This window comes from Mustela putorius, unplaced genomic scaffold (genome assembly GCF_011764305.1).
Source record: "Mustela putorius furo isolate JIRA1106 unplaced genomic scaffold, ASM1176430v1.1 tig00000139_pilon_pilon_pilon, whole genome shotgun sequence".
NCBI lineage: Eukaryota > Metazoa > Chordata > Mammalia > Carnivora > Mustelidae > Mustela > Mustela putorius.
In genome coordinates, this window is record NW_025421293.1 from 8,182,476 (window position 1) to 8,207,235 (window position 24,760).

General features: G+C 52.2%; 1 protein-coding gene across 6 annotated transcripts; it reads right to left on the reverse strand.

Moving 5' to 3' along the window:
- Positions 1-19: 19 nt before the first annotated feature.
- On the reverse strand, positions 20-22,520 carry AGFG2 (ArfGAP with FG repeats 2). Of its 6 annotated transcripts, none has more exons than XM_004761513.3 (13): positions 22,103-22,520; positions 13,451-13,544; positions 12,472-12,587; positions 11,297-11,450; positions 10,514-10,679; positions 9,661-9,786; positions 8,947-8,979; positions 3,535-3,655; positions 3,279-3,361; positions 3,010-3,096; positions 1,935-2,063; positions 1,511-1,596; positions 20-1,220 (listed from the first exon to the last, which is right to left on the reverse strand). In XM_004761513.3, the coding sequence occupies exons 1-13, from the start codon at positions 22,321-22,323 to the stop codon at positions 1,161-1,163; spliced, it is 1,476 nt and encodes a 491-aa protein (XP_004761570.1). In that variant the 5' UTR covers positions 22,324-22,520; the 3' UTR covers positions 20-1,160. The 6 variants fall into 6 exon arrangements, with proteins under 6 accessions (XP_004761570.1, XP_044930979.1, XP_044930978.1 ...); XM_045075044.1 differs by having other exon boundaries at positions 22,344-22,515; XM_045075043.1 differs by having other exon boundaries at positions 22,321-22,515.
- Positions 22,521-24,760: the final 2,240 nt, after the last annotated feature.

A 24,760-nucleotide genomic window follows, 5' to 3' on the forward strand; every position in this document is an offset into this window, starting at 1 on the left:
AGTGAGACCCTGGGAGCCATTTCCTTTTTTTTTTTTTTTTCAAATGCAGTTCTTTTCCAACATCGCCTGCCACAGCTTTGGCTCAGAGATTTGGGGGGTGGGGGAGGCACATGGGAAAAAGAAAGGAAAAAAAAAAAAAAAAAACCAAACCAGCCAATTGCACAAAGCCTTTCCCTGGAAAAGCCCAGGCTCTGGGGTGCTCAGGACTCGTGACTGCCCCCCACCCCCACCACCCTCTGGAGCTCTGGCTTTGCTGGTCGAGGCACAGATGGGGGTCCGTTCCGTTCCCCATGTGAGAGAGCTATCTGGGGGCAGAATGGCGGCCTGTGTCTATATATCTCTATGTGTGCGCGCGTGTGTGTGTATATATAATAGACTATATTAGAAAATTCTCTATGTATAAATATAAAACACCGGTATCCAAACATGACACCACAGCGAACTAAAGTGCTTGACAGGAGTTGGGCATGTCTAAGTAGTAGGCAAAACTATTATTCATCCTGAGTACCCAGGATGAGGGAGGTTGCCGGGGAAGCAAAACCATGGAGGGCCTCCTGGCCTGGTGGGGGTGGGGAGGGAAAGGGGGTGCCGGCCCAAGCCAGCCTTCTCAGCCTGTCTGATCACTGTCCCAGGTCAACCCCACACCTTGACCCAACTTTGCCCACTGTGCTTCTGTCCACAAGGAGACCAGCACTGGAAAGTCGGGACTGGGGGGCGGGAGGCTGGCTCCCACAGGAAGCTGGTCAGTCCGTGCCCACAGTTTCCTCCGCCCACACGGCCGGGAGTGAAGGGACCACTACGTATGCTGAGGGCAGGAGGTGAAGATTCCTGTCATCATGATTAGGAATTTGAGAAATCAAACGCCATCAGTCCTCTAGGCCAGGCCGTGCCTTCTCTCCTCCTGGGTCTCCTGCCTGGGTGAGGGCTGCGGAGAGGAGGGGAGAAGCCTTGGGGGCAGCTGACCTGGGAAGCTGCCCTTTTGTCTGCAAGCCCCAAGCGAAGCATGAGCACCTCCACCATCCCCAAGACTGCTTCCCTGGAAAACAAGGCCCATTCTGGTCTCAGACCCGCAGAAATGCCACAGGCAAATGGTCGCCAGAGCTCCTGGGAGTAGAGGGGCCCCAGACGGCAGGGAAGAGCCCCCCCACCAGGCCACAGTGCTACAAGAATGGGTTGGTGGTTGGAGGTTTGGAGGCAAACGGGCTTGATGAGGATCCAGTCTGGAAAGAAACAACAACCACAAATTAGGGGATTAGGGGACAAGAGCTGGAGGCCAGAGAAAAGATGCGGTCCAGCATTCCTTTCTCCCCCAGAATTACCGCGCTGGGGGTTGTGGGAAAGTCAGGGGACTGAGGCAAGCGGGGGGCAGGGGAGTGTGGGAGCCAACACCACCCACGGACTAACCCAGCACCCCCTGCGTGGTCAAGGCAGGGCTTCCAGCCCACACTGCCCTGTTCTCCTCAAAGGATTCTGTCCCCGACCCCCAGAGAGAGGCCATACCCGCACTCACCACGAAGGGGTTGGTGGAGGTCCCGGCTGGCTGGCTCAGTTGCCTCTGGCCCAACTTGGCTGGTCCTAAGTCGCTGAAGGAAGAGCCTGGAAAGCAGGGGCAGAAACTCAGCAGACGCAGCCCTACCCCTCATGCTGGGGCTCAGCACTCCACCGGCGGGCCTGCAGGCTGGGGCCCGCCCCCCTCCCACAGTGGCCGCAGGAGCCTGGCCTTGCTGAAGTCTGCGAAGGAGGGTGTGGAGCAGAGTCAGAGGACACCAGGCCGGTCTGTGGCTTCTCTGGCCCCCCCTACCGGTCCAAAAGGGAACTAGCTCAGACGTCTGGCTCCCTGAGAGTCCTAATAGTCAGGGCCTCCCGGCTGCATCCCTGGGGGTGCTGGGGGTGTGCTGGGGATAAGAAAGGAGGGTCTAGTCTGAATCCCTTACCATTCTGCTGCTGAGTCACCGAGGTCTGTGCGGGGAACAGGGGTGGTGCGAAGGTGCTGACAAAGGCCCTGGTGGGTGGCCCTGTCTGGGGGAAGCCAGGCTCAGCGCTGTTCATCCCAAAGCTGGGCCCTGTGGACCGAGGACGCGAAGTTCAGGTGAAATTCTGGAACGCAGGCTGGAGAATGGTTCTTCCTGGATCTCTCCAAGACGGGGGACATGGGCTAGTGTGTGTCCCTAACCAGAGGTACCCAGTAAAAGTACCCGGAGCGAGCCACGGAAGCTTTTGGCTTTCGCGCCACCTAGCAAACCAGGCCTCTTCCTGCCCACAGTGGCTTGTGGCACGGAGGGCACTGCAGTGCCGTGCAGGGGCATGGCTTGGAACCAGGGTCAGCTGCTAGCTACCTATTAAACTGTGCCAACGAAAGCAAAGTATCAGCGTTCTGTGGGCCTCAGTGGTCTCCTCTCTAAAAGCAGGCTGGACCCCTTTCCTAGGGCTGCCGGGAAAAGCCAGTAAGGGGTGTAAAGCTGTCAACAGTGGCGTTTGCCACGCCTGTCAGGGGCGCTGGCAGCCACCAGGCACACTTCCTGGCCTCAAGGTTTTTAAGAACAACAACAAAGGCAGGGGAGGAACAGGGAGCCAGGAGATCCCCAACACTCCAGGCCGATGACAGCAGGGACCAGGGGCAGGGCTGCAGGTAGGACACAGAAGGTGGGGGTTGGGGGGGCCACTGCTGAGGGGCGAGAAGGGAGAGTCCCTGCCACATCGGTCCGCAGAACCAGCTTGGGAAGCAGCAGTCTGTGTGTCGTGATTCTGAAGTTCTCATTCTGGGACTTGAGTGGTCGTACTTTGCCCACTAGGCGTCCTGGAAATTCAGCCTGGTCTGGCCCGGTGAAGGGTGACAAGGGGGCTGATTTCAGGACCGAGGCTGCCGGCCACTCCTCCGAACAGTGGTGTGTGTGTGTGTGTGTGTGTGTGTGAGAGAGAGAGAGACAGACAGACAGACAGAAGGGAAGAAGGAGAGAGGGATTTGCGCCCTGGAGAGAGTCAGGGCCAGGGCAGAGTCCGGAGACTTACCTGTGGCCAGGCCGTTGGGCTGGAATGGGTTGGTAGAAGGCGGCTGCGGGAGAGCAGCAGGTACTGTGAAAGGGTTGGTGAAGGCTGCTTAGGGCAGAAGGGGGTAGAGGTGGGAGAAAGAGAGAATTAATTTTTTCTCATCTGGTTAACATTCGGGAGACAGCATTCCTCTCGAGTTTCCTGGGTTTTCTCCCCTCCCCTCCCTGCAGAGTCCCCAGTTTCCTCTTGGCCTTGGATCTCCTCCCAGGGTCTTCACAGCCAAGACTCACCTCCAAAGGCAAGGCCAGTGCTGCCGCCTCCACCAGCTGTGGCCGACTGGAGCGTGGGGACCGGGCCGGCCACCCCGAAGATGCTGTGATGTGGGAAGAGAAGTCAGCACACAGGGCCCCGGGGCATCAAGGGGAGAGGCAGGGCAAGGGACCAGGAGATGGCAGACCCTTGTCCCAGCCCATGGGAGGAGCTCAGCAGGCCGGGAAAAGCAAGGCTCTGCGGCCCCAAGGCAGAGTCCCCGACCTCTGAACCCACCTGCTAGGGATACCTCCAGCCGATGGTCCGGGCGCCAGGAGGCCACCCATATCTGCGAGGCTGCTGGGCTGACTGGCCGGTGCCAGAGGAGAGGCCGCAAACCGAGTCACCTGGCTGCTCCCTGGGCGATCACAGGAAACAGAACAGGTCGTGCTGGGGTGAGGCAGGAGCGAAGGGGCAGGAGGCGAGATGGAGGTGGGGGGAGCTGGGGAGACGCGGCAAAGTGATGGCATGAGTGCACCCATTGAGAGAGTCCCCTGGATTGTCTGGTTCCGAGGGCCTTGAGTCCCGCCAAGAGTACTAGGTAACGGCCCTCGGCCCTCCTTCTCCCTAGCGCTCAAACCGCCTTCAGGTCAGGTCCATGTCCCTCTGGCTGTAGGCTGACTTGCGGTTCCCTTTTTTCCCTCAAGACATGGAAATGTCTGTCCTTTCCTCAAATCAGCATTTATGGATAAATCCTAGGAAGGGGCAGGTAGAGGGGATGGGGGGGAGGAACTGTGAGGGGCAGAAAGCCCAGACGCTCAGGAGCCTCTCCTGGAAGGTGCGGCCCCGCGCCGGAGCCTGCACGGGCAGCTCAGCTCCCGCTCCCACTGGAGCTGTCCCCTCTCGGGAGGCCACCCTAAGCCAGGAGCTTAGCTCAGGGTTCCTCTACCTTCTCTGGTCATCACATTGCAAAAGAGAAATCCCCGAGGGCGAGCCCATGTGGGAAGCTTCCAAAACAGCCTGAGGAGCGAGTCCAAGACATCCCTGTCCTTTGGAGAAAGCCTTTGCCTCATCTCTATGATGGGGTCTGGTCCACCACTCTGGGCTGTTGTGAGGGCAAAATGAAGCTACGGATGGATAAGGCTTGACTTTTCTGAGTGCAGGAAGATTCATACCAAAGGCAAACACGCTTTGCATGGTGTCTGCCACACGTGTAATCCGAAGTCGTCTGCTGGAGGACAGCGTGAGAGGGAGAGCGAGGTAACCTGGACTCCAGTCTGGGCCCTACTCTGGCTCCTGCTGCGACCTGAGCAAACCACCTTACTCTCCTGAGCCTGTTTTTGCGGGCCCTCTCCTCGGAGGCCTGGAAGACCACCCGCCCCTAGGTTAAGTATTTTCGGCAAGTATTTGGAAATCTGTAACGTATGCACAATGGCGAGGTATCATCGTAACTTTTGATATAATAAACTGTCTCCGGGGTCAGAGAAACCAGGCAAGGTCTCAAAGGAAACACGATGGCTGGCTCAAACACAAGCGAACCAGAGCCTCTCCTGGACCCCCAGCTCCAGGCTTTCCATGTGCTCTGTCTCCACCTTGAACAGGAGCACCCCCCCCCCCACGGTCCACCCCAGCCTTCGGGCTTTAACAGAACTGTGTCTTCAGGTGGGCCTCCTCTGAACTCTGATTGAATGAGCCTGGTTTTCCTCTCCTGACACCTTGTTCTTTGCCCTTGTGGCCACTGACATCTTTGTAGGGACGTGTTTTTGTTTCTGTATCAACTGCGTCCCCCTCTAGACCAGCTCTCCCTTGCCAGGAGTTTTCTCATGGATGTAAGTTACAAACGTGCAAAATAGGACACATGCAGGGTAATTAACAGCAGCGCCGACAGCGAAAGACTTCATCATTCGTTCTACGTATTCATCAACACGGGACAGATTAAATAAATTATAGTGTACACATAAGCAGGACTATTGTGCAGGCATAAAAAAACAATGAGGAAGCGCTTTGTGTACTGATGAAAAAAGATCTAGCCGTACTGTTCATTAAAACATAAATCAAGGTACAGAACGGCATGTCTATTATGCCACCAAGCATGGGAAAAAAAAAAAAAAAGAGAGAGAGAGAGAAAGAAAATAGGATGATAAGAAAAGCGAGTGAAGGCCACAGGCTCCTCTTCCCAGGGGCATGGCGGTGCGGAGGGGGTGAGACAGCAGCCCAGCCCGGTGGGGCTACAGAAGCTGCCTAAAGGAGGGTAACCTGAAGCCCATTTGTGGGGAAGGAAGCCTATTTGTGGGGAAGGGGGAATGTGGTGGCAGAGGTGGAGAGAATGCAGGGGGACTCAGATGAGAAAACTGGTGGGGAAAACCCTGTCGAGAGTGGGAAGGATGAGCAGGCAACCGTCAAAGGGCAGTTTCTCCCCACCCCCTTCGAGGAGGGGCATAAGGGCAAGGAAAAGGTAAGACACAAAGCAAGGGAGGTGGCCAAGCCAGGCTGGTTCTCAAGCCTATGCTGCTCCCTGGCTCCCTCAAACTTTAGCCTGGCTTCCCCTAAGTTTGGGGGCTTTTCTGAAGACCCCAGAACTGTCATTTGAAGCTCCATGCTCTTCCTTCCCTAAAGGACAAGGCCAAAGCGCTTTGGTTTAAGGGGATCCTTCCAGTGCTAGGCATCTCCACTCGGACTTGGAGAAGCTGAGTCCAGCAGGGAAGGTAGGTGCCCACGGCCGGCCCTGCCTGCTCCGAGGTTCCAAGGTTGCTCGCCTTGGCCACCCTCCTTCTCAGTCCCTGGGCTTTCGACGGGAACCAGTGCAAGGCTACCACGCCACTGAGCACACTTGGTCTGCGTCCTCTCCAGGCCCCAGGCGGGCAGGAAGACTGGAAGCCAGCAGCCTGGTATTGAATCTTCTGATTCTCGGGGGCCCCTGGCCTTTCCTGGGCTATGACTGGGGGTATGTGGAATTTCTGAGTGAACACAGCTTCCTGTCCTTACTTAGGTCAGACTCTCCAGTCCTGCTCTGGGCCTTTGGGTCAGGAGCTCCCCAAGCTGGGGAGGTGCCGTTGTCCTGTCCGGCTGCTGCCAGGCTGTGTGTCTCCCGGTGGACACTAGGGGGCAGAGCCGGCCCTCGCGACGGCCAGGTGGATCCAGCACTTTCCGCTGGTTCTGGGGAACCTAGGAATGGAATACCTGCGCTGGCTCCTCTGCTTCCTCTACACTTCCAGCGCCTCATTCCCTGCGGCCGGATTGGTAGACATGCCTTCTAGCAGTTTCGGGGGAAACGGCAGTTTTAGAAACTTCCCCTCTCCAGACTCCCCCTCAGAAATATAAAAATACAACCAGGCTTGTCAGAAAAGACACCCACCTCTCACCCAAGTCTCCCTACTTCATCCCCAGTACTCCTTTATGGCGCACTCAAGAGAACCACCCTCGTGATCTCGGTGCGGTGGGAAGTGAATGGGAGCTGCCACTCATCCGACATTCGGGTCTGCCCAGGTCACCGGCCACGTTGAGCCGGTTTTGTCAACGGCAAAATGGAGATCTTTCCGTTCTCGTGGAGATAATATGGGGAAGCTCCTCACAGTGGCTCACAAGGGCTGGCTGGCTCTGGTGGGCTGCAGACTGGCTCTTTTAGAGATGACCAGACACTGGACAAAAGTTCACCCCAGTTTCAGCCCGAGAGGGCTCTGGATACCTTCCTTCTCTCCTTTAAAGGTTGGCCCTTTAGGCAACAGATTGGGACAGGCATGCATTTTTCTTTTCTTTCTTTCTTTTTTTTTTTTTTTTAAAAGATTATTTATTGGGGCACCTGAGTGGTTCAGTGGGTTAAAGCCTCTGCCTTCGGCTCAGGTCATGATCCCAGGACCCCACATTGGGCTCTCTGCTCAGTGGGGAGCCTGCTTCCCCTTCTCTCTCTGCCTGCCTCTCTGCCTACTTGTGATCTCTGTCTGTCAAATAAATAATAAAATAAATAAATAAAATCTAAAAAAATTATTTATTTACTGAGAGAGCGAGTGAGCATGAGCAGGAGTAGGGGGAGGAGCAGAGGGAAGGGAAAAGCAGGCTCCCCAGTGAGCAGGGAGCCCAACAGCCACCTGGGACTATAACCCCAAGGCAGGCACTTAACCCACTGAGCCACCCAGATGCCCCAACAGGCATGCATTTCTGGCCAGACCAATTTATTACCACCTTGTACAGGCTGCTTCCTTTCGAGCTCTCATTCCAAGAACACTTCCCTCTTGCTACACTGAATACTCCTGTGCCAACTTACTTTCTTACTGGGAACATGCAGAAGGGCCAATTACCCCACACAGTACCGGCCATGGCTAGTCTTTAAAACTTCTGTGAATATAATGTGCGGAATTATCATCTGACCCTAATTTCTGTTTTTCCGTTGATTCGTCAGGTTGAAAACACTTTCATCTTTTTCTGGGTATTACTAGCTGCTTGTATCTGTTCCGTGTTATTCTATTCTTTATTATTTACATGAGGTTTGTTTTTTAAGATTTTATTTATTTGCCAGAGAGAGACACAGCAAGAGAGGGAACACAAGCAGGGGTAGTGGGAGAGGGAGAAGCAGGCTTCCCGCTGAGCAGGGAGCCCCATGTGGGGCTCGATCCCAGGACCCTGAGATCATGACCCCAGCCGAAGGCAGACACTTAACGACTGAACCACACAGGCCCCCCTATTTATAGTTTTAAAAAAACACATGATGGCTATTAGCTTTTTATCTGTTTTCCATATTGTAATTATCTTTTCCCTGTTTCACGCCTTCAAGGACAATGAAACATTATTATGGGACATCTTTTAGGACACCTTTTATCATTTAGAATGTGGCCTGAACAATTTCTACTCCTTTTTTTTTTTTTTGAAGATTTTATTTATTTATTTGACAGACAGAGATCACAAGTAGGCGGAGAGGCAGGCAGAGAGAGAGGAGGAAGCAGGCTCCCCGCTGAGCAGAGAGCCCAGCGTGGGGCTCGATCCCAGGACCCTGGGATCATGACCCGAGAGGAAGGCAGAGGCTTTAACCCACTGAGCCACCCAGGCACCCAACAATTTCTACTTCTTAGAAGTTTATGTGTTGTCTCTTGGTCTGTGGTCAGATTATAAAAGTGTTCTATGTTTGAAAATCCTGTCTTTTGATTACAAAGTTCTACTAAAATCCTGTCTTTTGATTACGAAGTTCTACTCCTATTTATTAGGTCAAACTTGTTCAAGTGTTAGTCAAATGGCCTACTTTCCTCCATATTTGTCTACCTACTTGATCTACTATTAATCTTGTGAGTCTGCCTCTCTGTTGCCATGTTACATTTTCATTGTGTCTAAGAGTTTCTGCTTTCTGGCTTTCAAGGCTACCCTATCAGGTACTTTAAGTTGGTTAACATGAGGACTTCTTTGTGAATTTTAACTGCGATCAATATAAAATGTCCCTCCTTGCCCCATTCAAAAAAACGAAACTAGAATAAAAACAAAAGCACTCAGACAATTCGCGGTGCACAGTGGGAAGGTGGTGGGCAGAGCGAGAGAGTAGGGGAGTCTGGGCTTTGGGCCCAGCTCTGCCCCGCTGTGGGCTGTAGGACAGGGAACTGCCGAGCTGCTTCATGGGGAAGCTGGCCACCTTGGAAAGGTTCCTTCCAGACCTCAGAGCTCTCTGCTCAGAGCACCTGAGACAGGCTTCTAGCTTGGGTGGGCTGTGGGGTGGGAAGAAAAACTCACCAAAGCTGTAACTTCCAGTTAGCATCCGACTGGCTGGCAGTGGGGGTGGAGAGGGGGAAGGGTGGGTGGGGGGGAAGGGGAGAAAGAGAGAGTGTAAGTCACTGGCTTTCCCCAGACATCGGGTCTTTCCAGCACACCGGCTGCCCTCTTGTGTGTGCAGGATGGGCAACTGCAGAGGGCCGGCCCCAAGGCTATGAAGACCTGATGTCTGGGGGCTCGGGGAGGAACAGGTGCTTTACAGCAGCGGCCTTTAGGGCATTTTCTATTGGGGGTGTGTGTGTGTGTGTCTCAATTGCTGCACAACACAACACTGAGTTTACAGGCTTCTGCTCTAATGGGAATGAGTGAGGACTTCTGGAGACTGTCTTGGACTCTGACCCAGCCCTCGCCCTTTGTGCAGGGTCCAGCACGGACCATCAGAGCACTCTAGAGGAAATCTCACGTACGCTCTTGGTTTTTCGAGTACTGGGGGTCTCTCCAGCTTGCCCGTCAGAGCTCTCCTATGCACACCCCCACAATTCCTGCGGCAACTGGGCTGCTGTCTTTCCGGGACAAAATGGAGCGGGAGCCCCTTTCCCTGCCAAGAAGTCTCCTCTGCCCCCTCTGCTCAGCTCTCTAGGTCGGTGCAGATGCGAATGAAGGGCAATACATGAACGCAGACGGAAGCAAGGAGGGGAGCGGAAGGGAACGGGAAGAGAGCAGGGCAGAGTCTACCTGTGGGTGCGGGCTGGGCCTGGAACGGGCCTTGGCTGCCGGGAGGAATGCTTCCAAACGCGGACGGGCCGGCGCTACTGCCAAAGGCATCGAAGTTGGCAAAGCCTCCGTGGGAGGGTGTCTGGCCTACAGGTGGAGGGAACATAAAGTCCACATATATAAAATGAACATATAATTGATAAAATATGCACTAACTGGGAAGGCCAAAGGCCACTGATGGGACACTGCCTTTCCACAGGGTCCTGCTCAGGGAGAGATGGCAGGGGCCTGGGCAGAGGGCCAGAAGCCCGCTGGGGGAGAGGCGATGTCAGAGGCCTCCCAAGTTCACTCCCTACCATCTTCTGTCTTTATTCCATGAGGCATTCACATTTTTGTCAGGGGCTACTTTGGGCTAAATCATGTGGGGGAAAAAAGTTGGTTTTGGTGGGGGAAGGGGCTTGAAAGGCAAACGGAAAGCTAGATACCATTTTATTCAACCCTCTGTTGGCGGTTGCTGATCTCTGGGAAGAGGGCAGGGGAAATGGAACACAGGATAAGCTCCCTGCCCCCATTTTAATGGAAAAAAGACAGTAATAAACAGGTGATCCAGTGTTCTAAGAGGAGGCGCTAGAGTCCCCGACTGTCATGTTTTCTGGTCAAACTCACAGATATAATCCTGGCCACTCTCATCTGACCCCGGCCCTTCCAACCCTGATGCTTCAGAATTGTCAGCGGACTCATTTGTGGCACGGGAGCTAAGAGCCGGCGGGGGGCAGGGGGGTGTAGGGGGGAAACTTGGTCACCCTAAGGGCGTGAATGCCTTGTGTCAGGGGTAATACATTGTAGGAATGTTCTTTTCCCAGGTCCCACTTACCCCCGAAGGCTGGGAATGCAGCGAAAGCTGGTGCCACCTGGGGAGCAGCAAAGGGGTCTCCTCCTATATCGGCCAGCAGGTCAGTACTGGCTTTCTTGACCGAGGAGTGGGGAGGCGGCTGAGAGCTCCGGGGCTGGGACGTCCGAGGCTGAGACTGACTGACAGACTTGAGAGGAGAAGGCATGATGACATAGAGCACTTGGGAGTCCCAGACATGACCCGGCCCCTGCGTGGCTCTCTAGGCTGCCCCCAGATAGGCACGTGGAGAGAGAAGAGAGGGAGAAACTGCCCTCAACGGAGAGATTTCCTGGGCAGCAACTGCCTGAGCCCCTCACATACCTAACCTGTCTTCTCAGCGCACCAGCTCCCAGAAGCAGACATTTCAGAGCCTATCAGTGACAGGAACACTGAGCTACACAGGGACATTGCCAAGAGTACCTCCTCCCCGCCAGGTCCCCAGCCCCGGAGCTGGGACTTCCTCCTCTTTCCCAGGGGCTTGAGGCATTGTCCCTGCCCCTCCGTGTTTCCTTGGAGCAATGGTCAAGTTTGAGGTTGATACTCTGACTTCCCTAGATAGCACTTCCTGTTGGGTTCTTTCTTCCTGAAGACAGGAGGCCAAGGTGAGTCCGAGACATAGGTAACAGCAGGGCGGAGAATTAACTCACATCTCCTCTACTGTCGTCTGCTAAGTCCGGAGCTGGGGCTGGATTTAGGAAACAGACATCCCTGTCTGCCGAATCCCTAGCTAGTGTTGGAGGGCGGAAGGTGGGTGTTGAGAGTTACCTGGCTAGAGGTGGAGGCAGCGGCGGATAGAGACGGCGCAGGCTCCCCCAGGAGAGTCCGCAGGGGCTTTCCTTCCGGGACGGAGCCCTGGATGGGGGTGGAGGCACTGCCTTTGGTATAAGCGGGCCCCTTGACTTGGTCTGGGGGGACATACCTTGGAGAAAGAACAGTCAGGCTGAGAGAAGAGGGTAACACCGTGTGCCATGCTCAAGTGTAGGCATCTGGGAAGCACAGGTGACAGCAGTCGAGTCCCCTGGCCTTTGCCCACTGATTTTCTTTTTCGAACTGAAGGGACTTTCGTAACTCAGCCAAGTTCTGCCCATCCTGAGGGTCCCTCTTTACTGTCGGATGCTCGTTCTTTTCTGCGGGAATGTTCACTTCGCTCTGACGTGGGCCGGGTTTTCTCTCCCCTTCTCCTTTCTCTTTCTGACATCAAACCGTTTGGGTTTCAAGTAATAACCTGCCAGCAATGCTGCTGGACAGGTGATGCTATTTTCCAACTCCTTTCCAGTCTCACAGAAAGGTTCTGCCCCCTCCTATTCCAAGTGCTCACAGTCTATCCTGCCAGCTTTTGCTACGTCTGATAAAATCCCCTCCACTCCAGCGTATGTATGTTCCACCCTGAAGGTATCTTCTTTGTCTGGAGGACACCGCCCAGCGGGGTCTCCAAAATGCTATTTTGTCCACGATGATCTCCTTGCTGTCTGCCTTCTCTTCTATGCCCTAGAGTTATCCCCCCAACATGCACACACCCCTGAGATCAAGCCACGGAAAGTGCCACTGGGGAGAGACAAGGCAGGGCAGGGCAGAGATGCTGTTCTTGTCACCAGGAGAACAGAACACACATAAACTGTGGATAAAACGCTGGGTTTTTAAAGCACAGGGCTCTAGGACATGTGCTGCCAGCTGCCTCTCTGCATATATGGGCCCAGCTGGGCTTTACCCTGCCCCATACTCCCTCAGGCCCAGCCCTTCTCCAAGCAATCTAATGTCTCTCCAAAAGAGAGGCATCGACTCTGCGAGGTTAGTGACTGGGAACAAGTTGTCCTTTAGGCAGCTTTATAATTTTGAAGTCTGGCCTTTGAGAAAAGCCCCAGTTCAAGTCTGGAAACTGGACCGTCCGACGAAGAATGTCGTGGGACACGGGTGTGTGCAGCAATGGCTCTCCTCCTTACCATCTCTTTTTCTCGTATTTTTCCTGGAGAAACTCCTTCACCTTCTGAGGGTCCCTGGAATCTGGTATTAAAGATGTCCGAGCATCAAAAAGGCCCAGCCAAATCTTCCTGCAAACCTACAGGCGTGGAATCAGGTAAGAGAGGCGTTCAGGCAGAAAGCATGGGATGGGGAGAGCCACCCCTACTTTATTCATCAATACGTTCTTTACTGAGCACAGACACAGCTGAGAGTCTGGGTGTATCTACAAAGCAGACACCATCTCTGTCTTCACAGAGCTGACCATCTAATGGGGAGGTCATGCCTTAGGTAAGGAAAAATAGATTTATAATTACATGTTATGACACAACTTAGAAAAGAGAGGGCCATGAGAATTATGGGGAACTAAATCTGGAGGGGGGTAGGGTCAGAGACAACTGTTAGAGCTGTGGCTTCTAGAACACCCCTCCAGAGCCTTCCCTGGTCGGCCCCCTCCAAGTAAGCCAATCACCTTCAAGCTAGGAGGACCGCCAACACCAAGGATGGTGTCTTCCCACCGCCAGCAGATGTAGCTGGGGAAGGGGTCTAACCCACATTCGAGGACACGTTTGGGCTTAATCCCAGGCTGCTGAGGGTCGGGTTGGTAGAGTTGGCTCCAGGAGATCTTACTCCAGGGGGCCGGCTCTGTCTACTCTGAATGTTCAGGAATGTGGAGCTCTAACTGTCCAGGGGCAGTCTTCCCTGTGAGTGCCCAGGAGTCACCCCCTACAGAGATTTTGCTCCTCCCCCGCCCCCCCCATTCCTCTAACAAGGGCCTAGACAAAGCACAATTTGTATAACCAAGATTCCACAGATATACAAATATACATAGACAAGATAAACTATACACTAAATAATAAAAGAAACTCGACCAAAAAAGAAAGCTACAGTCTTGAGGCAAAGCGCCCCCTGGCCAGTAGGGCAACTATACAGCCAGCAGGCATTCCATCGGTGGTGGCTCACCTCGTTTCCACGGGATTGCAGGAATACCACTTCAGGCTCAGTGAAAGTTGTCATGGAGATGGACTTGACTCGATGAGGGGGGTTTAGGCCTCTCCTGTGGGAAAGAGACAGGAAGAGAGGCACAATGCAGTTAGCACTGCAGGTCTGTTTATGGGAGGAGAGGTGGGAAGAAAGGATAAAACAACACATGAATTAAGCTCAGAGAGATCCCTAATTCAAGGAAAGAAGGGAAGCGAGAATGTTTTGGAGGCTTTTAATGACAGTCAAGAATGTGTCATGTTCCCTGTCACTCTGGAGAGGAAGGCAGAGCCCGCCCACCCAGAAGGCTTCTCTTCTTTGCCTCAGTTCCGTGTTCAGCCTGCAGACTGGGGGGGGGGTACTTCCGGGAACTCAGAGATGAGCCCAATTCCCATTTCCTGTTTTACCACTGCAGGCGGGGGGGTACTTCCGGGAACTCAGAGATGGGCCCAGTTCCCATTTCCTGTTTTACCACTGCAGGCGGGGGGTACTTCCGGGAACTCAGAGATGGGCCCACTTCCCATTTCCTGTTTTACCACTGCAGGCTGGGGGGCACTTCTGGGAACTCAGAGATGGGCCCACTTCCCATTTCCTGTTTTACCACTGCAGGCGGCGGGGGGGGGTACTTCCGGGAGCTCAGAGATGTGCCCACTTCCCATTTCCTGTTTTACACCTGCCTACCCCTCCTCTTTGTCTCAACAGAAAGTGTGGTGGTAGGAGTGGAGAGGGCCCCTCTCTTTCAGGAAGAGATCTCTGGGAAAAGAGATAATCCAGGTTTTCTCAGCTCTGGATCTTTCTATGAAGCAGGAGGAAGTGAGCTTCAACCATGAATAGGAGATTGGCATGAATCAGGAACATGCATCCCATAGTGATGCTTTTGTGCCAGCTCTGTTGTGTTCTGTTAACTCTCTAAGAGTCTAGCTGTGCCCACAGAAGCCCTGTGGAGATTACAGTAGACAAGAAGGCTTCCTTGCCCCGACTCAACTGCCCTCTGGAGTGTTCTCACAAGGGAAACTTGGCGCTAGGCCAAGTTCCCCTTCCCTTTTCCCTTAAGTTTTACTCTGGTCTAGACCACCAGCACTTATCGGATGAAAACAGAGCTGGCCAAACCACAATGAGTAAACCAGCCCCTGGGACCAGCACGTGAATGAGCACAGGCACCGGCAGGAAAGACAGTTTCAGCTCATGTGGCTTTTCAGACTTAAACTCCCCTGGGGGGAAAAAAATGAAAGGGCAAACCAAGATATGAAAATAAAAGGAACTCAGGAAGAGGGTCCTGGTTGATGCCATCAGGAAAGCAAAGAGAAAGGCAGAGACCACACAGTTTACCAAATGGAAACCGTAGAAAAAATTCAGGCTTACAGGTGCACGCACAAAATGAAGGTGTCCCTGCAAGTCTAGAAGAATGGCAGTGTTGTGTAAGCCTACACCGAGGCAGTGGGGGGGGGGGGGGGGGACAGGTGACACAGTCCAGGGCGAACAGTGAAGAGCAGTAGCCCCTTTTAATGATAAATTACGGATTGCAGGATTCTAATGAAGGACAGGACACTGAAGGCTGTAATTGAAGGCATTTTCAGCAATTCTGCTGCTAGACTTTTAAGTAAAGGGTCTCAAAATACTCCTTTAAAAGACAGTATCAAAGAGGTCTGATGCCCCAAGGAAAGATTAGAGCAGCGAAATCCAAAAGCAAGGCTTTGTAATTACATGTCAAACAATAGCTCTTAAATCTGATCGGCCCCGAAAACTCTTCTAAGCACATTTCAGAGATACTCCAGTTTTCTCTCCTAAAGCCTGTTTTACTCATGGCCTAGTTTTGTCTTGAAGTCCAGACAGCCTTTTATATTCTTTCACTAGCTCTTGGTCACCTTAATCCCTAAGCCCTTCCCTCTCAAAGGCCAAACGGTCCGAGTTTAGCCAGAGCAGACCTCTCTGTCCCTGTGATCCCAGGGATTCCAACCCTTCCCCTCCCACTAACAAATATATCCTTTGGCAAAATACAAGGTATTGTGGTAGGCACTTGGAGGAATACAACAGTTATCACTCTGTATCATACAGATAACTTATCATGTAGGACCTAGTCCTTGATCACTGGGCGCTGGCTTATAGTGACCCTAGAAGCCTGGGCAAAGATACTTCTCGACCCAGTTGGGTGCTATTTAGGCATACACAGAGCCGGATCAGGGAGAATGTGGTACCAGGATGCTGCAGTCAGGGAAGGAAGAGAAATGGCCATGGGAAAAATAAAAGGTATTACGTTAACACTAGAAAAACAGATTCGGAGCCTATCACAAAAAGGTCATTGACATTTCCTGAAAGGAGAACCAGGAACTGTTAGCAAAGTGTAAACAGGGAGATGTGTTTCCTAGTGGGGGAGGGGGAGGGACTTGACCCATTCATCAGTCTGGAGGGGATGATTAGAACAACAGAACTTCCTATGGCTGAGCTTGGGCTGGAGGGTTTCTTTTGGGGGGGGGGCGTAGATAGGATGAAGGGAAAGCAGAGAAAATAAGTGACTTAGGTGCTTTGGGCCAAATGAATCCGAGGGAACAGGATGTTTCCGTAGCACAGCACAAAAAAGCAGTGCTCTGACCTTGATGTCTGTAGACTGGATTATGTATAACTAGAGCCACAGTTTGGGGGCAGGGAGAATTCTCTACAAGGCAACATTCTGCAGCCCAGGAAGAGGACCTAGTTACATGGCCTATGAGTCAGAGCTTTTTGTTTCTGAATCAGAGAGAGGCCACTGCTGGCTGACAGGAACAGGTTAGACACAAGAGCCCCTCTCCTCCCAGAAGCTGAAATCGAATGGTTGAGGGGTATAGGGGCTCACTGGGGACATAGCAGGGGCATGCGAGGGGCCAGATCTGAGTCACTGGCCTGGAATCAAACAGAACCAATCTCCAAGCTGCCCCCAGTCTCCCGACATGACTCACAGCTTTCCCCCCAAAAGAAGTGAGAGCTAGAAGGAGACACTGCCCTTCGGGTATCACAGCAAATCCATTCTGTTATTTCTGACCAGGTGGTGCTGGGGAAACACAGAGATAAATTTATTTGCCCAGAATAGGGCAAGTGTTTCCAACGGAAAGCAAGTACGTTACTAGGACTCGAGCCTTGGCCCATTCAGGAGGCCTTCCGCTTTGGTTTCACAGGGCACCTGACTGGCATTCCCACTTTGAAGTGCCCTGAATTACTGGCAGCCAAGGGACCTGCAGGGACCCTAAAGCCCGCCCAGGGCTCTCTCCTTGCCTCTCTCTCCCTTTCCTTTGATGCTAGCAAGCGTAGGACTATTCCTACAAATCCCACACCTTTTGTTTTCCTGTGGTTGTTACCCTTACCACGGCCTGTATTTCGCTTCTGTCTTGCTTGGTGAAAGTCTCAGACCTGCTCAGCAGCTCAGATAAGAATTTCTGTCAGGTCAAACAATGGAAAAAAACAGTTCTACCGGGCACCCAAGTTCTTTCCTTTGTGCCAAACTTGGACCTGGGAATTCCTGACTTCTGAATCTTTTGTGTGCAGGTTCATACCCCCACCCCAGGGGGTTTCTTTGCTCCTGGGATTCCAGTCCTCTGTCTCTGAGCAGGGATCTTATCTTGGATCCAAACATCACCAAAGAGAGTCCCTATTAGAGACTCTTACTAGTCCCTAATAGGGGAGCTCCCCACTTACCCTGCTGCAGGCTCAATTTCACTACTTTTAGGGAACTTCTTCCTAACCAAAAATCCCCGCTTCAACTCATTTCCTGTAGTTCTTCCTTAGTGACAGTGATGAACTGTTGTCCCCTGCCCTCCTCTTCAGGCTCATTCTTGGTTTCTTTGACATTCTTCCCCCTTCTTCTCATCTCTTTGGATGAAAGGTGAAGTGGGAGGCGACGGAGGGCCTGGACTCACACCGGGGCCAGGGACACGTCTGCCTCTCTCACCCAGACGGATGGAAAAGTACTGAATTATTGAGCAACACACTATGCCTTTTCCTCCATGGAGATAAAAGAGCTTCAACGAGGAACCACTACCAGCAAAGCCAGATGGGGAAACTAAGGCACCTGGAAGTTAGGGACCTGTCACAAAGAAAGAGCTGTCAAGCACCTCTCCTAGGCACGCAGCCCAGAGCTCTGTCCACCCAAATCCTGACTTAATCCCACTACTGGAATAAAGTTGTGCAGAAGTAGAGGAGACCAGTATCTATTACTGAGTCCTGAAGGACTATGGATTAAAGATGGACCTATGGGGTGCCTGGGTGGCTCAGTGGGTTGAGCCTCTGCCTTCGGCTCGGGTCATGATCTTGGGATCCTGGGATCGAACCCTGCAACAGACTCTCTGCTCGGTGGGGAGCCTGCTTCCCTGCCACCCCCCCCCCCCTGTCTACTTGTGATCTGTCAAATAAATAAATAAAAACCTTAAAAAAAAAAATGGACCCAAACAGCCAGGTTAGGGAAGCATGCCACAGACTTTGCTGAAAAAAACTGGGCGTCAAACACAGTGCCCATTCCTGATGTTAATGACATTTCAGGCCCTATCTATTTTTTACTAAAGAAACATGGTCTATCATTGAGGCAGGTGGGAAAACCAGAACAAGAAAAAAAAAAAAAAAAAACCAAACCACTGAAAGCACTGTTTTGGCAAAAGTACTTTTTAGCAGCAATCTGTACCCTGTCCTAGCTGTGCTCTCTACTAGAAGAGTCAGACACAACAAAACACATAGGCAGATGTGTATGTTGGGGAAATGAAAAGGACCTATATCCAGGTTAAGGAAACTAGGTATTGGACGAAAACCAAATGAATAAAACTAGGTCAAATTTGGGACCTACAATTGTGGCAGCATGAATGTAAATTTAGAAACAGCCCAAACTAGCAGCTTCTCTCTCAATCCCTCACACCAACGCTGTGGTTTTCTGCTAGAGCTGAGAAAATATTTCTCATGAAAAAAGAAAATGAGAATGAGCTCTCACATGTAGTGATGAAGCCATAGTTATAGCCACCCACCAGTATTAAAATCGAAAATTTTCTGCAGATCTTGGGAAATTCAACTTCGGCTACAACAGTCAACTCTGCCACATCAGTCCGTGCAGCCAGCTGGGAGCTCTGGTAATAGTGCTCACTGCCCCCAGAACGCTCCACTCCCCCAAGAGGCGGACATACTTGTAACATCCTCGGCAGAAAGCTGGCTTTCAAAATAAAGCCAGTCTCGTTGTCTTCTTTCTCTGGCTATGGTGCTGAATGTTGTACTTGAATTCTTGCCCCCCTCAATACCCTCGTCCTTTTTTTTTAAAGGAGATTGTATCTTTTTTTTTTTTTTAAGATTTTATTTATTTATTAGACAGAGATCACAAGTAGGCAGAGCAGGAAGGCAGAGGGAGAGAGTGGAGGAAGCAGGCTCCCCGCCGAGCAGAGAGTCTGATGCGGGGCTCGATCCCAGGACCCCGAGATCATGACCTGAGCTGAAGGCAGAGGCTTTAACCCACTGAGACACCCAGATGCCCCCCCCCTTTTTTAACGGTTTTATTTATTTGAGAGAGAGGGAGCACACAAGCAAGGGGAGTAACAGAGGGAGAGGGAGAGGGAAGGCACCCCGCTGAGCAGGGAGCCCAACTCGGGGCTCGATCCCAGCACCCTGGGATCATGACCTGAGACAAAGGCAGATGCTTAACCAACTGAGCCACCCAGGCGCCCCAAAACCCTCGTCCTTTAAACAAAGAATATTTCTTCTCTTTCTGTTGTCATACCTCAACGTGAGCTCCCATCACTCTCTAGCCCATGCTGAGCTTTACCTCACAGCACTTATTACCACCTGTAATTATATATTTAATGATGGACTTAAAGCCCATGGCTTCCACTACGGTGTAAGCTACATGAAGATGGGTACAGTTCTGTGCACTGCCATATCTCCGGTGCCTAAGACCGTTATCTGGAGCTTAATAGACACTCGGACACTCAATAAATGTATGTTGACAGATTGACTGAATCAGTGAGCAGCCTCTTGGGGCCTACCATGATATTCACTTCCCAGCACTGAGAAATCCTCATCTGCGGGCAATCAACCATGTGGGTTTAAGATATTAATTGGTCTATGTGTCCCCACGGAGCCAGGCCCCTCCACGGCCTGCTAGACTGTGCCTGCTTCCTCTTGACTCTGCGCCCAGCGATAAGCACTTCCACCTTCTGTTCACGGCCCACCCGCCAGCTCCCAGCCTTGCCCAAGGTGCATCAGAGGGCACAGGCAGTACTTTGTGAAGACCCTTTCTTTATAAGGTTCCTTTGCCTTGCCCTACTTAGCTCATGCTAATTAGAACTTCAATTAGCACAGGAGAAGTACCATCAAGAACTTAGGCACAGCCAGGAAAACTACAGCTGGCTTCTAGAATTTCCTCTTTCTCTCCTTATGATGTCAACATGCCCTTTAGTTTCAGCTTCATTTATTGGCCCGGCCTTTTGATTTTTCACTAAAGACCAAAAATAATGAACACAGGGAAAGGTGGTCATGTTCTGCAAAATGTGCCCTGATATTTAAGGAGTTAACTGTTCTAGCAAAAGAACAGGTTTTTAATGTGTGCCAGATCCCCTGACCCTCCTTCTGTACTGATTGAGGGATATTCATTATAGAAAGGAAATGTTATATATGGGATACTTTAAACCAAGATCTATAAAATACATACATACATACATACATATATATATATATATATTTTAAAGATTTTATTTATTTATTTGACAGAGAGAGATCACAGGTAGGCAGAGAGGCAGGCTGAGAGAGAGGAGGAAGCAGGCTCCCCGCGGAGCAGAGTCCGATGCGATGTGGGGCTCAATCCCAGGACCCTGAGATCATGACCTGAGCTGAAGGCAGAGACTTAACCCACTGAGCCACCTAGGCACCCAAGATCATAAAATATTGAAAATAGTGTCAGCCCTCCCATTTAGTCGGTGCTTTATCTTTTGTGCCATGCAGCAAACCATGGGGATGGATTAATACTGTTTCCAAACATTTCCTTCCTAGGACTCAGACTCTGATATGCCGTCAGTTTTATCCCCCTGCTCCCAGACTCTATAATCAGATTTTCCTCTTCGTAACAGGATCTTTGGGAATCTGTTCTTTTTCTTTCTGCTATAAATAGTCCTAAACTTCGCTCCTTCTCTCCTCAGAGTACTTGTCCCAGTCTCAATTCTATCCTTTTGGCTTCATTTAAGTCTCTACCTTTTGACACCTTCTTGTTTGGGTTCTAATCATTGTCCCAAGAGCCCTACTAGCGTTTACTTAGACCCAAAGTCGTTAACACACAAGTGAGGTTGCTCAGAACACAGAAGTTTGGCAAAGGAGGTAAAAATCCCAGAGAGAGAGAGAGAGAGAGAGAATCCTACACGGTATCTGAGGAGAGCTGGATCTTCATTTCTGGTCTGCCATGATCAGAACTAATATCCAATAACAAATGCTGAAAACAGCAACCCCCATATGGCCCTGGATAAATCAGTAAACCTCTCTTTGCTTCTGTTCTCCCATCTGTCATGCAAGAACAATACTGCTCCCTCCCTGGCTCCTAAAGGTGTAAGAAGAAACAAGGAAAGCCCCCCCTTGTTAAATACAAAACGGACACACCAATATATTAAAGCAATACTGAACAAGTCAGAATGAATCTCCTGATGGACTTGGATAGAATTGAGATACCGGGTTGGTATCAAATGTTAATCGCCATCTAACTAACTAATTTCCTATGCGGGGGTGGGGGGTGGGGGGGTGGGGAGAACCTTACTCTGTAACCAGAAATCTGGCCTGGAACTGTGTGGCTCTAAATGAGCTGGGGCATGACCAAATACAGTGCCGGTGCCAAGTGTAGCATTGCAGATTATACAACAAAACTCCCCCAAATCTGGAAAGAGCTGCCAGATGCTACTGCCAGGATCAAGCCATGGCAACAAGAAGCTTAAAGGTGTAAACTATTACACTTAAGGATGGCTCATCCAGATCCCCACACGTTTGGAAAAGTTAAGCTCTCTAACAGGGTAAACGCATCCGCTCTCATCGCTGGAGACCTGCACTCCAGAGCCCTGCACCATTAGGACCTGCCCCTGAACGCCGGAACGGGGCTCCTTACCGGTCACTATCTCTAGGCTGTCAGCCCGGGTTAACCTACCTATTTAAAAGGGGTTTCTCCATCTCACACTCCAGGATGGGCACAAGCCGGAAGGAAGAAAAGGACGCCTCCCTCCAGAGCCCAGCTTATTCTCCCCCTTTCCTATTCGCCCCTCACCACCTCCAGAGAGTTCCCATTCAAGGTGTGTGTCATTCTCTGGCCCTTTAACCACCCCCCACCCCCGCCCCTATTCCCTTGAACTCTCCCCCCACTTTCGGTTCGGTTCGGTCCCCCCCACCCCTCCGGGAGTTTCTCGCTTCTTGTCCGGTGCCCTTCCTTTCCCCTGCAGCGCGACTCCAATCGTGTCTTGTCTCCCCTGCCTAGGTCCCTTCCCCATGACAGCTCTCTGCAGCCGACGACCCTCTCCGCGCATCAGGAGCGTCCCCAGGCCTCCCCGCCGCCCGGACCTCGGCTCTGTCGCTTCGCCCCGGATCCATGCTGTCCCCAACGCCGACAACACTCCGCAGCCCCTTCCCCCCACCCCCACCCCGCCTACCCGGCGCCAGTCCACTCACAGGAGGCCAGAGCAGGTGGTGCAGACGAAGCTGCCCACGGTGATATCCACGTAGGTGACGCCGCGCTGGGCGCACTCGAAGCAGTGGCGGTTCCCCGCCTGGCTGCAGCCGCCCAGCTCCCGCACCCGGCGACACCACACCTCCGAGGCCGCCTCCGCCTCCGCCTTTCCCCCGCTGACCCCGCCACCCGGGCCTGGACCCTTCTTCGCCGCCATCACCATGGTTGCCCGCTGCCTCGGACCTCCTCCACGCAAGTCCGCAATCGTCCCTTCAACCACAGCCGTCTTCCCGCCTCCTCTGCCTCCTCCGCACAACCGGCTCCCCTGACAGAAGCTAGGGAGCCGGAGACGTCCGCGAGAGACTCCTCAACCCCTTGCCTTGCCTATCCTGCACGCTGATTGGTTAGTCTCCTCCCACCTCCTCACTCTGATTGGCTCGACACTGGACGGCCTTGGGTTGCCGGAGCCCCCAACGCCACGCCCCACCGCCTTCACCCTCAGGCCTCTCCCGTTGGCCCGCAGAGACACTGCCGCGAGAGCCGCGCGTGCCCTCTCCCTGTCCCCGCCCCCTCTCGCCACTGCCTCCACGGCGGCCCGCCTCCCAGATTCGATTGGTGAATCCTCGGAACACGGGCTCCGACGCTAGCTCTGATTGGCTGGCGAGGCTGCAAAGTTAGCGCGCGAGAAAGAGTAGGTGTCTCGCGCGTGCGCAGCCCTGGTCCTCCTGAATGGTGGCGCTGATTCCCGCCAAATTTCAAAGGCCCAGTCACCACTAGACGGTGCGGAGAGGTACGAAAAGCAGAAAAGTGGTCATGGAAGGGACCGAAGGGAGTAGGAAAAGAAGGGAGCCCTCAGAGGAAGGGAGAGACGGGCGGGAGTGCTTTAAAACGCTCTTTCATTTTACGGCTACGCTATGCCACGGGAAATCTCATTTTACGGAGAGTTTGGGTTATACGACTCGAGTTAGGTCACATGACTCGAGTTAGGTCACATGACTGGTACGTGGCCTGGCCAGGATGCTGATATGGGTCGTCGTCTGACTCTAGAAACCCTGCTTTTAACCACCACGCCATCCGTGGAACGGTGTTTGACAGACACGTATGGGTTTCAGGCGCTGTTCTAGAGTGGAAGTCCAGCAGCAAACCAAACAATCAAAATTCCTGTCCTCATGGAGCTTACCGGCTAGGAGGGGGAGGCAGACGGTAATGATAAATCCTACGCAGAGAATTAAAATAAGGTATTTTTTAAAAAGGTTTATTATTTTATTTATTTATTTGACAGAGATCACAAGTAGGCAGAGAGGCAGGCAGAGAAAGAGGGAAGCAGGCTCCCCGCCGAGCAGAGAGTCCGATGTGGGGCTCGATCCCGGGACCCTGGGATCGTGACCCGAGCTGAAGGCAGAGGCTTTAACCCACTGAGCCACCCAGGCGCCTCTAAAATAAGGTTTTGTAAAGGAGGGTGCCTTGTTGGGTATTTTAGATTGGTCAGGGTAACCCCCTCTATTGATGTCTCTCAGTGATATTTAAGGTGAGACCCGAGCAACTAAGAGGAGTCAGCCATGAGAAGATCCGAGGGGGAGCAATCCAAACGGAGGGAAAAGCAACTACAAAGTCCCTAGAGCATGAAGAAACTGGGTGTTTTGAAGCTGCCAAAAAGAAAGCCAGCGTGACTGGGGCATGGTGAGTGAGGGGAGAATGGAGGGGATTGTACTGGAGTGGGAACCGATTGTGCAGAACCTTCCAGGCTTTCGTAAGGAGTTTGGGTTTTCTTCCAAGTGTGTTGGGAAGTTGTATCAGTTAGAATTACGTCCTCCTATGACAGAAAACTTCCAGTAATTAGGGCTTAAACAAAATGAAGCTTATTTCTCTCTCGTGTAAAAATCTCTGTAGGCGTTTCAGGGCTGGTGCATTTCCCGACTACAGCAGGGTCCCAGGCTCCTTCTATCTTGTTGCTCATAGGACATTACCTTTGCTCCCAAGTTCACCTTGTGATCTATTCCAGCTTCAACCATTATGCCTGTTACAGCAGCAGGAGGAGCCTGCCTTTTTTTTTTTTTTAAGATTTTATTTATTTATTTGACAGAGAGAGAGACCACAAATAGAGGCAGGCAGAGAGAGAGGGGGAAGCAGGCTCCCGGTTGAGCAGAGAGCCCAATGCGGGGCTCTATCCCAGGACCTTGAGATTGTGACCTGAGCGGAACGCAGAGGCTCAACCCACTGAGCCACCCAGGCGCCCCAAGCCTGCTCTTTTTAAAGACATGCCAGGAGACTGCACTGCTCTCTCTGGTCAGAACTCAGTCACATGACCACACCTAAGAGCAAGGAGGGACTCTGGAAAATGTGTTCTTTATTTTGGGTTTCCGTATGCTCACCTGAACTTAAGAGGTTCTGTCATTGAGGCAGAAGGAAAGAAAGGGCCCAAGGGTAAAACTACAGTGTCTGGCACAGCAGTCATGGAAGGACTGTAGCAGGGGCAAGGCATGATCTGATTTTCAGTTCTAAAATCATGCTCACTGGAGGGGAAATGGTTATAGGTGGTGAAGATTGGAACTAGGGCAACCAAAAAGTGAGTTCCGCAGTCTAGGTGGAAGGTGATGGCGGCATAGACCAGGGTGTTAGGAGTGGGTTGAAGAGAGATGGATTGATTCAAGGAATGTTTT